The 13,249-nt window shown below is 39.1% G+C and overlaps 3 protein-coding genes across 3 annotated transcripts; all 3 read left to right on the top strand.

Annotated features, from left to right (window-relative positions):
- The first annotated feature begins 1,397 nt into the window (after positions 1-1,397).
- On the top strand, positions 1,398-3,623 carry LOC130105648 (uncharacterized). Its single transcript, XM_056271741.1, has 3 exons — positions 1,398-2,531; positions 2,756-3,072; positions 3,249-3,623. Exons 1-3 carry the CDS (start codon positions 1,465-1,467, stop codon positions 3,605-3,607), a joined length of 1,743 nt encoding a protein of 580 aa, XP_056127716.1. The 5' UTR covers positions 1,398-1,464; the 3' UTR covers positions 3,608-3,623.
- A 3,452-nt stretch (positions 3,624-7,075) lies between these two features.
- Positions 7,076-9,301, top strand: LOC130105647 (uncharacterized). Its single transcript, XM_056271739.1, has 3 exons — positions 7,076-8,209; positions 8,434-8,750; positions 8,927-9,301. The coding sequence occupies exons 1-3, from the start codon at positions 7,143-7,145 to the stop codon at positions 9,283-9,285; spliced, it is 1,743 nt and encodes a 580-aa protein (XP_056127714.1). The 5' UTR covers positions 7,076-7,142; the 3' UTR covers positions 9,286-9,301.
- Positions 9,302-10,320: 1,019 nt separating this feature from the next.
- Positions 10,321-12,498, top strand: LOC130105692 (piggyBac transposable element-derived protein 3-like). Its single transcript, XM_056271825.1, has 2 exons — positions 10,321-10,546; positions 10,964-12,498. Exons 1-2 carry the CDS (start codon positions 10,321-10,323, stop codon positions 12,496-12,498), a joined length of 1,761 nt encoding a protein of 586 aa, XP_056127800.1.
- The last annotated feature ends 751 nt before the right edge of the window (positions 12,499-13,249 follow it).

The following is a 13,249-nucleotide window of genomic DNA, read 5'->3' as shown; positions in this document are numbered from 1 at the left end:
TTAAGCGACCACTTTGACTTCAAGTGCAAGAAAGACAACAGCTTTATAATGCAGTGCAAGCTGTGTTTGCCCAAGTCGACTGAACTGGCAGCTTATAAAAACTCTACATCAAACCTGCGCAAGCATGTTGAGGTAAGTTAATATTACTTGTATCTTTAGTTAGTTTACGTAATTGTTGTACTGTTGCGTTGCATCAGTGCGTGACCTTGTTAGCACGAGGGTCGGTGATTAACAGGGACTTGGGGCAAAATTGTCAATGCAAAATTAAGCTAACGTTAGCTCTGAATCGAGTTCTCTTCGCACTTGAACCAACAATAAAACACAGAATTATGCCAAAATGGCCTTTTTGTCGAGTATTCTCATAAGAGAATTAAGTTAAGCAGTCTTTAATTAGTTAAATAACGTCTTAAATGAACTTAAAAGAGTTGTGGAGAAAATGATATGCGCGTGACAGCGCGTCAGATCCGTGTCGGCAGGCGCAGATCTTAAAGTGACAGCAGACACTTATGATTTCTGTCATTAAAGTTCATCACAGAACAAAGGTAACAGAGAAAAGTGTAGCTTTAAGAAGGAGTTATTCTATATTTAATTTATTATTTATGCAGTGCAGACAGTTTGATATCAATTTTAACTTCAACTATTTAATTTCTGTATATCCTACCTGTTAGACTGGTAAGGCCACATGTAAATTTCACATTTATTATAATGGGTTTATGTGACGATTGTTTTAAGTTCACTTGGAATTGTGACATTATACTGTAATGTTGAATGTCTATCATTAATGTAAAAAAAGAGACATCAGTAGCAGTTTTAGTATCAGTGATAATGGCTTTTTCAGTCTGCATGAGCAGCAGGTACATAGACAGAGAGCTACAGTGACAAGGGACATCAACATAGACAGTAAAAAACAACACATTAGGGAGATAAAGGTCCAATTCCACAGCCAATACTAGGCCTTTGTTAAAGTAGCATATTTAAGTAACTTTTATCAAATGTCATAGAATAAAACAAAACAATTGCACTGGCATATTTTAAGACATGTCAGTGCAAATTATTTAAATTTGTGACGCTCAAACATACATTTTAGTCTGGGACTAGCCTTAAGCCTGGTCTGTGAAACCAGGGGAAAATGTTTTTTTGTTGCTGTCTACATGCTCAGTGTATCTCTATGCTCTTTCAAACAGGGAGAGTGCTGAGCACTGTCTGCTGCAGTGAATACACTGGCTAGGCATAAATACCTCTTACAAGCCCACTTCAAAACTACTGAACTATCCCATATGACATTGAATTTAGTATAGACACTTTAATATATCCATTATTTTTCATAGTCATATTCTTATCTTTATGTTCAGTGAGCAAGAATTGTGCATTATGAAATGCAAAAGACCAAATGTGATAAACCATTTATCTATGAATGCAAATATTTTAAATTCAGCATGTTTAATGAACATGACATTGATTTAAATGATGAAAATGTTTTGGTTACAGAGAAAACATCCATCAAAGCTAAAGGCCTTCAGTGACTTTGTGGCAACACGGAAGCGAGCCCTAGAACCACCAGAAATCCCGGCCAAGCAAGCAAAAATAAGTGACGTGATTGCACTGGGTGCAAACAAACGTGTGCCACAGGCAAAGGTTGACAAGCTCATGATCAACTTCATTTGTGAGGGTCTTCATCCATTTTCTTTGGTTGAACAACCTGCTTTTAAAGAACTTGTACTTGCACTGAATCCTCAGTGCAAGGTCATATCCAGACCCACTCTCCGGACCAGAATTGATGAAGCTGCCACTCAGATGAAGAAGACTTTGCTGTCACACCTCAGTAAAGTCAGCTATGTTGCCACCAATACTGATTGCTGGACTGCGCACCAGCAAAGTTTCATAGGGGTGACCGCTCATTGGATAGATGAGGAAACCTTGGAGAGGAGATCCGCCGCACTTGCTTGCCAGAGATTAAAAGGGTCACACACCTTTGATGTCCTGGCAGGCACTCTTGATGACATTCATTGTCAGTATAGAATAAGGGGAAAAGTGGTAAGAACCACAACAGACAGCGGCTCAAACTTCATCAAGGCATTCATCGTTTTTGGTGAGCAAAGCCAAACTGGGGATGCAGAGTCCGAATCAGATCAAGACTCTTCTGAAGAGCCTACAGCTGATTACCTGGACACATTCGGCATCCTGGAACAAGACAGTGGTCTTGAGTACCAACTTCCTCCACATCAAAGGTGTGCATGCCACCTGTTAAATTTAGTCGCCACAAAAGATGCTGCCTTGGCAGAAAAGAACAATGATACATACAAGCGGCTATCACAAGCAGCCTTTGGGAAATGCCAAGCAATGTGGAACAAGACAGGTCGGTCATACATGGCAGCAGAAATTGTTGAAGATAAATGCAAGCTCCAGCTCATCCGGCCAAATCAGACAAGGTGGAACTCTACATACATGGCTGTGGAGAGAATCATAAGGATCATTCAAGACAAAGGCGAAGACGCTATCAGAAATGTCTGTGAAGAATTCAAAGTAAAAATGTGAGTTTAAAAAATATATATATAATAATCAATATAATCAAATAAGTATAAAATAACACAAATGAAAATAATTTCCCAAAGTTCCCCCTCTTATTTATTTTTTATATTTATTGATATAAATATTTTGTAAAATTGTCAAAATACATTTCCATACTTGGCTACACATTCCACACCTATTCCTGCAAGAAGTTTCTTAAAAGTTGCATATCTTTCATGTCCTACAGGCTGAGTCCAGCTGAAATTGTTTTCCTGACTGAGTATTGCACTGTTATGAAACCTGTTGTGAAGGCATTGAACATTCTTCAGTCTGAGACCAACACACACATGGGGTGGCTCCTGCCAGTGATCTTCCAGTTACAAGAAAAACTCAGCAGATTGGAGACATCCTCCAAAATGTGTCTGCCTCTTATCAGAGCAGTTCAGGATGGTGTCCAAAAGCGGTTTGATGGGATGATGCAAGACCCTGAACTGATTGCTGCAGCAATCCTTCTGCCAAAGTTCAAGAACACCTGGACTGAGAGGGCTGAAATCATAGAAGCAGGTATGATTTCATTGTTTTATATTATAGTGTAATCAGTTGTTAATTATCAATCCCAGTTTTGTCTATTTTGTTACTACTCAATAATACAGTGTTGTAAGTTCAGTAAAATGAATCTTTGCAGTTTCTGCATTGACAGAAATATTAAATATGCATGGTTGTGTGTTGTCGTTCAACAGGTCTGGTCTATGTGAGACGACACCTTGACCAGATGGCAGAGGCAACGGTGGAGCAAGTTGGGCAACATTCATCAGATGAAGAAGATTTCTTCTCCTCAATGAAGTCCAGAAGGTCACAAGGTACAGGGGAGCTAGATGGGTACCTTGCTTGTATCTCAAACAAAATGGATCTGTTGAACTCATTTCCTCACATCAAAAACCTTTCTCTCAAACTCAACACTGGTCTTCCTGCCTCCGCTGCCTGTGAGCGTCTCTTCAGCTGTGCTGGACTGTTATTCACTGCAAAGCGGGCGAGGATGAACTCTACTAACTTTGAAAACCAACTGCTACTCAAACTTAACAAAAAGTTCATAGTGTAAGGATGGACACACAAATAAACTGAAGATAAACAGAAGGGCAGGGCAAAAAAAAAAAAAAAAAAAGAATGCACCATGTTGTTCATTTGACGTTTTGTTATTCTGTTATCTGACAATGGCACAGTTTTGTCTTAAAATACTTGAAGGTGCCTGACCCAATTTAGATTTAAAGTTTTGTAGTAAGTCTGTCGTTTGTGTTTAAGAAAAGGATGCTCTACTGAATCCACACTTCATGCCATATTCAGTGGTTGTAGTATTGTTTAAAATTATTTATTGGATGATCTGCACTAAAATCACTCGTATCTCCCTAAATAATTTAAACCGTTTTTATTTTTATTTTATTATTTTTGTTATTGCACTTTAATTTGTAAAGGTGTTCGTTCAATTAAAAACAACTAGTTTGAGATTTATATTCCCTTGTCTTTTTTTAACTACAGTAGAATCCCCCACCCCACCCCAGCTGTAAAAAAAAAAAAAACTAACTCAGTAACTTTTACTCTGAGTACATTTTTAATGAGCTACTTTTTACTTTTACTTGAGTACATTTTTAGACTGGTAACTTTACTTGTACTTAAGTAAAATTTCACTTAAGTAACAGTACTTTTACTTGAGTACAACATTTTATTACTCTTTCCACCTCTGTTAATCACTTAACACTAGAACTCCCAAGGCGGTCATTTTGACCGTTTTTGAATTTTACAGTGTAATAACTTTGTTAAAATAAAATCCATGTGGCTGTATGACTCTGACTTTTCCTAAATATGTGTATATTTTATTCTGACACTGTTATTTTATTAAAATCACAAAACACAAAACAGTTCTGAGTATTTCTACCTAGAATGGCCATGGCGGTCATTTTGACCGCACGCATTATAGATATCATAAGTCCGCTACATTTCCCGCCACTGTAACGAATGTCCCCGTTGCATAGCAACGATTTGTCTTTTTTTGTTTACGCTATTCCAACGCTATGAATATTATACATTTACGCTATAAATATTATACATTTTAGCTAACAAAATGTCATCAAAAAGAACAATGACAGCCACAGAGGTTTTAGCCATGCTTAGAATGCTTGACGATGAGGAGTCTGATGGAGGAGCAGGTAACGTTACGGATAGGGACAGCGATGTCTCTTGGTCCCTAGACAGTTCATCCAGCGCTGAGAGTGATTCAGATAATGAATTCATTCCCCGTCGAAAAAAGAGCCGGCTGGACATCTCCGATCCTGGAACTGACCTTGTTCCATCGGATAATATTCCAGGTATGTTTCTCTTCTTCTCTAGCTATATTTTTATACTTTGCGAGGCAGACTAGCTCAATAATAGTTGTACTATTATTGTACTACTAATAGTTGTACTCAATAATAGCTCTCAATGCTCTGCTGACCCCGGTGGCCTCCAGTAATCAGCGCTCAACTCTCATACCTTTCTCACAAATAACACCTCCATCCGGAGGTGCCCAATGTTCGTGACCCCCTGCGTTAGGCTGTCCCCTGGCCAGGAAGATCATCCCGTCATTGAGTAGCCACTCGTACACACGTACACACTGGTGACCGCTCTTTCCCAATACCAAATCAGTCTTCTTCAACAGAACTCCGCTGTTTTCTGGAGCTTAGGAAAGGCACGTTCAAGAGTCACCAGAGCCATTCCGATGGCCTAATAGTGTTCACAGGGAGACAGGTTAATAACAACAGTATTTAATCACCAGAGGTGGAAAGTAACGAATTACATTTACTCGCGTTACTGTAATTGAGTAGTTTTTTTGTGTACTTCTACTTTTTAAAGTAGTTTTTAAAATTCTGTAATTTTACTTTTACTTAAGTATGTTTTGTTTGAAGTATTGTACTTCGCTACATTTGAAATCATATCCGTTACTGAGTAAAAACATTTTAAAAAAGCAAAGGGGAAGAAAAAAAAATTGCGCGCAAGAAACTACTGCACTGATTGATTGATGGTCGGAGCCGGGAGAACTAATGCGCTAAACAAGAATGATGGAGACAGACAAAACAGATGCAGACCCAGCTGAAATTGAAATGCCAGCAACTTCTCTTGAAGCAAACCCCTGGCCCTATTTAAGCGACCACTTTGACTTCAAGTGCAAGAAAGACAACAGCTTTATAATGCAGTGCAAGCTGTGTTTGCCCAAGTCGACTGAACTGGCAGCTTATAAAAACTCTACATCAAACCTGCGCAAGCATGTTGAGGTAAGTTAATATTACTTGTATCTTTAGTTAGTTTACGTAATTGTTGTACTGTTGCGTTGCATCAGTGCGTGACCTTGTTAGCACGAGGGTCGGTGATTAACAGGGACTTGGGGCAAAATTGTCAATGCAAAATTAAGCTAACGTTAGCTCTGAATCGAGTTCTCTTCGCACTTGAACCAACAATAAAACACAGAATTATGCCAAAATGGCCTTTTTGTCGAGTATTCTCATAAGAGAATTAAGTTAAGCAGTCTTTAATTAGTTAAATAACGTCTTAAATGAACTTAAAAGAGTTGTGGAGAAAATGATATGCGCGTGACAGCGCGTCAGATCCGTGTCGGCAGGCGCAGATCTTAAAGTGACAGCAGACACTTATGATTTCTGTCATTAAAGTTCATCACAGAACAAAGGTAACAGAGAAAAGTGTAGCTTTAAGAAGGAGTTATTCTATATTTAATTTATTATTTATGCAGTGCAGACAGTTTGATATCAATTTTAACTTCAACTATTTAATTTCTGTATATCCTACCTGTTAGACTGGTAAGGCCACATGTAAATTTCACATTTATTATAATGGGTTTATGTGACGATTGTTTTAAGTTCACTTGGAATTGTGACATTATACTGTAATGTTGAATGTCTATCATTAATGTAAAAAAAGAGACATCAGTAGCAGTTTTAGTATCAGTGATAATGGCTTTTTCAGTCTGCATGAGCAGCAGGTACATAGACAGAGAGCTACAGTGACAAGGGACATCAACATAGACAGTAAAAAACAACACATTAGGGAGATAAAGGTCCAATTCCACAGCCAATACTAGGCCTTTGTTAAAGTAGCATATTTAAGTAACTTTTATCAAATGTCATAGAATAAAACAAAACAATTGCACTGGCATATTTTAAGACATGTCAGTGCAAATTATTTAAATTTGTGACGCTCAAACATACATTTTAGTCTGGGACTAGCCTTAAGCCTGGTCTGTGAAACCAGGGGAAAATGTTTTTTTGTTGCTGTCTACATGCTCAGTGTATCTCTATGCTCTTTCAAACAGGGAGAGTGCTGAGCACTGTCTGCTGCAGTGAATACACTGGCTAGGCATAAATACCTCTTACAAGCCCACTTCAAAACTACTGAACTATCCCATATGACATTGAATTTAGTATAGACACTTTAATATATCCATTATTTTTCATAGTCATATTCTTATCTTTATGTTCAGTGAGCAAGAATTGTGCATTATGAAATGCAAAAGACCAAATGTGATAAACCATTTATCTATGAATGCAAATATTTTAAATTCAGCATGTTTAATGAACATGACATTGATTTAAATGATGAAAATGTTTTGGTTACAGAGAAAACATCCATCAAAGCTAAAGGCCTTCAGTGACTTTGTGGCAACACGGAAGCGAGCCCTAGAACCACCAGAAATCCCGGCCAAGCAAGCAAAAATAAGTGACGTGATTGCACTGGGTGCAAACAAACGTGTGCCACAGGCAAAGGTTGACAAGCTCATGATCAACTTCATTTGTGAGGGTCTTCATCCATTTTCTTTGGTTGAACAACCTGCTTTTAAAGAACTTGTACTTGCACTGAATCCTCAGTGCAAGGTCATATCCAGACCCACTCTCCGGACCAGAATTGATGAAGCTGCCACTCAGATGAAGAAGACTTTGCTGTCACACCTCAGTAAAGTCAGCTATGTTGCCACCAATACTGATTGCTGGACTGCGCACCAGCAAAGTTTCATAGGGGTGACCGCTCATTGGATAGATGAGGAAACCTTGGAGAGGAGATCCGCCGCACTTGCTTGCCAGAGATTAAAAGGGTCACACACCTTTGATGTCCTGGCAGGCACTCTTGATGACATTCATTGTCAGTATAGAATAAGGGGAAAAGTGGTAAGAACCACAACAGACAGCGGCTCAAACTTCATCAAGGCATTCATCGTTTTTGGTGAGCAAAGCCAAACTGGGGATGCAGAGTCCGAATCAGATCAAGACTCTTCTGAAGAGCCTACAGCTGATTACCTGGACACATTCGGCATCCTGGAACAAGACAGTGGTCTTGAGTACCAACTTCCTCCACATCAAAGGTGTGCATGCCACCTGTTAAATTTAGTCGCCACAAAAGATGCTGCCTTGGCAGAAAAGAACAATGATACATACAAGCGGCTATCACAAGCAGCCTTTGGGAAATGCCAAGCAATGTGGAACAAGACAGGTCGGTCATACATGGCAGCAGAAATTGTTGAAGATAAATGCAAGCTCCAGCTCATCCGGCCAAATCAGACAAGGTGGAACTCTACATACATGGCTGTGGAGAGAATCATAAGGATCATTCAAGACAAAGGCGAAGACGCTATCAGAAATGTCTGTGAAGAATTCAAAGTAAAAATGTGAGTTTAAAAAATATATATATAATAATCAATATAATCAAATAAGTATAAAATAACACAAATGAAAATAATTTCCCAAAGTTCCCCCTCTTATTTATTTTTTATATTTATTGATATAAATATTTTGTAAAATTGTCAAAATACATTTCCATACTTGGCTACACATTCCACACCTATTCCTGCAAGAAGTTTCTTAAAAGTTGCATATCTTTCATGTCCTACAGGCTGAGTCCAGCTGAAATTGTTTTCCTGACTGAGTATTGCACTGTTATGAAACCTGTTGTGAAGGCATTGAACATTCTTCAGTCTGAGACCAACACACACATGGGGTGGCTCCTGCCAGTGATCTTCCAGTTACAAGAAAAACTCAGCAGATTGGAGACATCCTCCAAAATGTGTCTGCCTCTTATCAGAGCAGTTCAGGATGGTGTCCAAAAGCGGTTTGATGGGATGATGCAAGACCCTGAACTGATTGCTGCAGCAATCCTTCTGCCAAAGTTCAAGAACACCTGGACTGAGAGGGCTGAAATCATAGAAGCAGGTATGATTTCATTGTTTTATATTATAGTGTAATCAGTTGTTAATTATCAATCCCAGTTTTGTCTATTTTGTTACTACTCAATAATACAGTGTTGTAAGTTCAGTAAAATGAATCTTTGCAGTTTCTGCATTGACAGAAATATTAAATATGCATGGTTGTGTGTTGTCGTTCAACAGGTCTGGTCTATGTGAGACGACACCTTGACCAGATGGCAGAGGCAACGGTGGAGCAAGTTGGGCAACATTCATCAGATGAAGAAGATTTCTTCTCCTCAATGAAGTCCAGAAGGTCACAAGGTACAGGGGAGCTAGATGGGTACCTTGCTTGTATCTCAAACAAAATGGATCTGTTGAACTCATTTCCTCACATCAAAAACCTTTCTCTCAAACTCAACACTGGTCTTCCTGCCTCCGCTGCCTGTGAGCGTCTCTTCAGCTGTGCTGGACTGTTATTCACTGCAAAGCGGGCGAGGATGAACTCTACTAACTTTGAAAACCAACTGCTACTCAAACTTAACAAAAAGTTCATAGTGTAAGGATGGACACACAAATAAACTGAAGATAAACAGAAGGGCAGGGCAAAAAAAAAAAAAAAAAAAGAATGCACCATGTTGTTCATTTGACGTTTTGTTATTCTGTTATCTGACAATGGCACAGTTTTGTCTTAAAATACTTGAAGGTGCCTGACCCAATTTAGATTTAAAGTTTTGTAGTAAGTCTGTCGTTTGTGTTTAAGAAAAGGATGCTCTACTGAATCCACACTTCATGCCATATTCAGTGGTTGTAGTATTGTTTAAAATTATTTATTGGATGATCTGCACTAAAATCACTCGTATCTCCCTAAATAATTTAAACCGTTTTTATTTTTATTTTATTATTTTTGTTATTGCACTTTAATTTGTAAAGGTGTTCGTTCAATTAAAAACAACTAGTTTGAGATTTATATTCCCTTGTCTTTTTTTAACTACAGTAGAATCCCCCACCCCACCCCAGCTGTAAAAAAAAAAAAAACTAACTCAGTAACTTTTACTCTGAGTACATTTTTAATGAGCTACTTTTTACTTTTACTTGAGTACATTTTTAGACTGGTAACTTTACTTGTACTTAAGTAAAATTTCACTTAAGTAACAGTACTTTTACTTGAGTACAACATTTTATTACTCTTTCCACCTCTGTTAATCACTTAACACTAGAACTCCCAAGGCGGTCATTTTGACCGTTTTTGAATTTTACAGTGTAATAACTTTGTTAAAATAAAATCCATGTGGCTGTATGACTCTGACTTTTCCTAAATATGTGTATATTTTATTCTGACACTGTTATTTTATTAAAATCACAAAACACAAAACAGTTCTGAGTATTTCTACCTAGAATGGCCATGGCGGTCATTTTGACCGCACGCATTATAGATATCATAAGTCCGCTACATTTCCCGCCACTGTAACGAATGTCCCCGTTGCATAGCAACGATTTGTCTTTTTTTGTTTACGCTATTCCAACGCTATGAATATTATACATTTACGCTATAAATATTATACATTTTAGCTAACAAAATGTCATCAAAAAGAACAATGACAGCCACAGAGGTTTTAGCCATGCTTAGAATGCTTGACGATGAGGAGTCTGATGGAGGAGCAGGTAACGTTACGGATAGGGACAGCGATGTCTCTTGGTCCCTAGACAGTTCATCCAGCGCTGAGAGTGATTCAGATAATGAATTCATTCCCCGTCGAAAAAAGAGCCGGCTGGACATCTCCGATCCTGGAACTGACCTTGTTCCATCGGATAATATTCCAGGTATGTTTCTCTTCTTCTCTAGCTATATTTTTATACTTTGCGAGGCAGACTAGCTCAATAATAGTTGTAACGTAACTTCAAAGTAAAGTTAACCATCTCTAACTATCTAATGTAGGCTATAACTTTACCGATCAGATCGGTTATCATATTAACTTATTTAACACCCACCGCTGTTACCGACGCAAACACGCAACTTTCCTGATGACCGATCCATTCATTCAGATTTTTACGTCAGGCACACACCTCCACCGGCACACACACCTTTTCATTTTTATTATTCTATTGCTATTATTAGTAGCCTATAATACTATATTGTCAGGCTATTAGAAATCATAAGGACTAATTATCAAGATTATGATTTCATGAACTAAAAAAGTAATTAGTCTGTTCTTTTTTCTTTTCTTTTTTTGGCAATAGTGCAAAATCCTGATCCTTCAAATGTGCCTTCTGTGCCAAGACAACACAGTCCGCCACGAGATGAGGAGCCTGGCCCAATAAACCCCCTTTCAGCCGAAAGGCGTGAAACGGCGAAAGACGGCACAGTGTGGACCTATGTAGAGTTGGGTGAAGACAGAGGAAGGCGACAATGCCAAAATGTAATAACTGAAGCAGCAGGCCCCACAGCGCACGCCAAGCGCAATATTGAAGATGCCCTTACAGCCTTTTTGTGTTTGGTGGATGATGGCATGCTGAAACACATCAGGGACTGCACCGTGGCTGAGGCCCATCGAGTCAAGGAGGACAACCTATGGGACATGACAATCGAAGAGCTAAAAGCCTTCATTAGTTTAATTTACATTCGTGGCGCGCAAGGTGGAAAAGGGATGGATTTGGCGACCTTTTGGTCAGCCGAGTGGGGCTGCGCTTTTTTCAAGGAGACCATGTCCCGAAACAGGTTTCAGGAAATAATGCGATTCCTTCGTTTCGACAAAAGGGAAACCCGACGCACACGCTTGCGAGACAATGTTTGGGATAAATTTGTCCAAAACTGCATCGCCTGCTACAAGCCTGGTGCCGACATCACTGTGGATGAGCAGCTATTCCCTACAAAATCAAGGTGCAGTTTCATACAGTATATTGCAAACAAACCGGACAAATTTGGAATCAAATTCTGGCTTGCTGCGGATGTCGACACCAAATATATGGTAAACGGTGCGCCTTATCTGGGCAAAGACGAGACGAGGAGGCCAGGTCAACGACTTGCAGACAGTGTGGTGCTGAAAATGGTCGACCCATACCTGGGGAAGGGAAGAAATGTGACCACCGACAATTTTTTTACTTCTTTTGAATTGGCAAAGGCACTTCAGGCCAAGAAAACCAGCTTGGTTGGCACGGTAAACAAGAGCAGACGAGAGCTCCCCCCGTGCGTAAAGGCGCAAAAGCCGCTGTTCAGCACAGAGGTGCTGAAAAGTGGCGATGCAACACTGACCGTGTATCAGGGCAAAAAAAAAAAGAATGTCTGCATCCTCAGCACTGTCCACACAGCTGTTGGCATCACAAGTGGCCAGAAAAGAAAGCCAGAGACGGTAACATACTACAACAAGACCAAGGTAGGAGTAGACGTTCTAGATCAAATGGCTAGAAAATATTCAGTAAAAGCACCCTCCCGTAGATGGCCAGTAGCTGTGTTCTATAACATCCTCGACCTGGCTGCAATCAACGCACACATATTGTACAATAAGTGCACAAATGAGCATGTTTCGCGGAGGGACTTCATCACGCGACTGGCGAGCGAACTTCGTTCCGACCACATGGGATCAAAAACCTCACAACTTGTGGTGCGTGAGCCAGGACCCGGGCAGGAGCAGCAGCAGATGGAGAGAAGGCGGCAGTGCCAAGTAAGGAGGAACTGCAAACAAAATAAAACCAAGGAGACATGTGCCAAATGTCGTAAAGTGGTGTGTGGGAGCTGCACACGAAAGGCGGTGTTTACCTGTGTGGACTGTGCGTAAGCGTCAGTGAATGATACGGGGTGTTTGTGCCGTTCAAATGAGCTTTGAGGAAAACTTGTCAACCTGATTTTGTTCGTTAATTTTTTTGTTTTTGTTTTTTTTTGTTTACTGAAACTAATCGTTCTAAATCAGTTCATTTTTTTGTCTAGCTAATGTTCATGTTTTTTCTTAACCTGTTTTTGTGTATTGTGCTGCGTACTGTCCATGAAAGTTTTTACGGTGTAATGAAATGTATGTAGTGTTTTTGTTATTGTATATATGTTATAAGTTATTGTTTCATAAGATTTGTTTTTATTGTACAAAGAAAATAAGAAAATATTTATCAATTAGGCTGGAAAATAAATGTTCACATTCATTTGAATTTAAATGTTGTGTCCTGATCTTTATTATTACCTATCTTAACATTGTAAATCCATTTATTTTTAGATTTTGTATTGATTATTGAACTTATTTAGAAACAGGGCTGTACTAAACGGCATGAAGCTTTGACGTTTCCTAACTTTTTGCATGTCTATTCACGTGGTAAGTGCGGGGAAAAAATTTTTTTTTGACGCAAAACTTTCCTCAGAGGCAGCACCTGTCGGGCCAATGTTTGTTTTAAGCGGTTTTAATGGTGATGACGTCATAACATGACGACAGGAATTAAATGTTTCATCGGAAAACTTAAAAAGAAGGTTCAAATGTAGTTGTGGCATGACGAAAATGACGTTCAGTACGGCAATATGAACGTCAAAGTATGAGCGGTCAGAAT

The sequence above is a fragment of the Rhinichthys klamathensis genome, unplaced genomic scaffold, assembly GCF_029890125.1.
Source record: "Rhinichthys klamathensis goyatoka isolate OS25496 unplaced genomic scaffold, OSU_Roscu_1.1 h1tg000325l_1, whole genome shotgun sequence".
Classification (NCBI taxonomy): Eukaryota; Metazoa; Chordata; class Actinopteri; order Cypriniformes; family Leuciscidae; genus Rhinichthys; species Rhinichthys klamathensis.
Note: the sequence above shows the minus strand (reverse complement) of the source record. Positions and strands in the feature narration are given on the sequence as shown.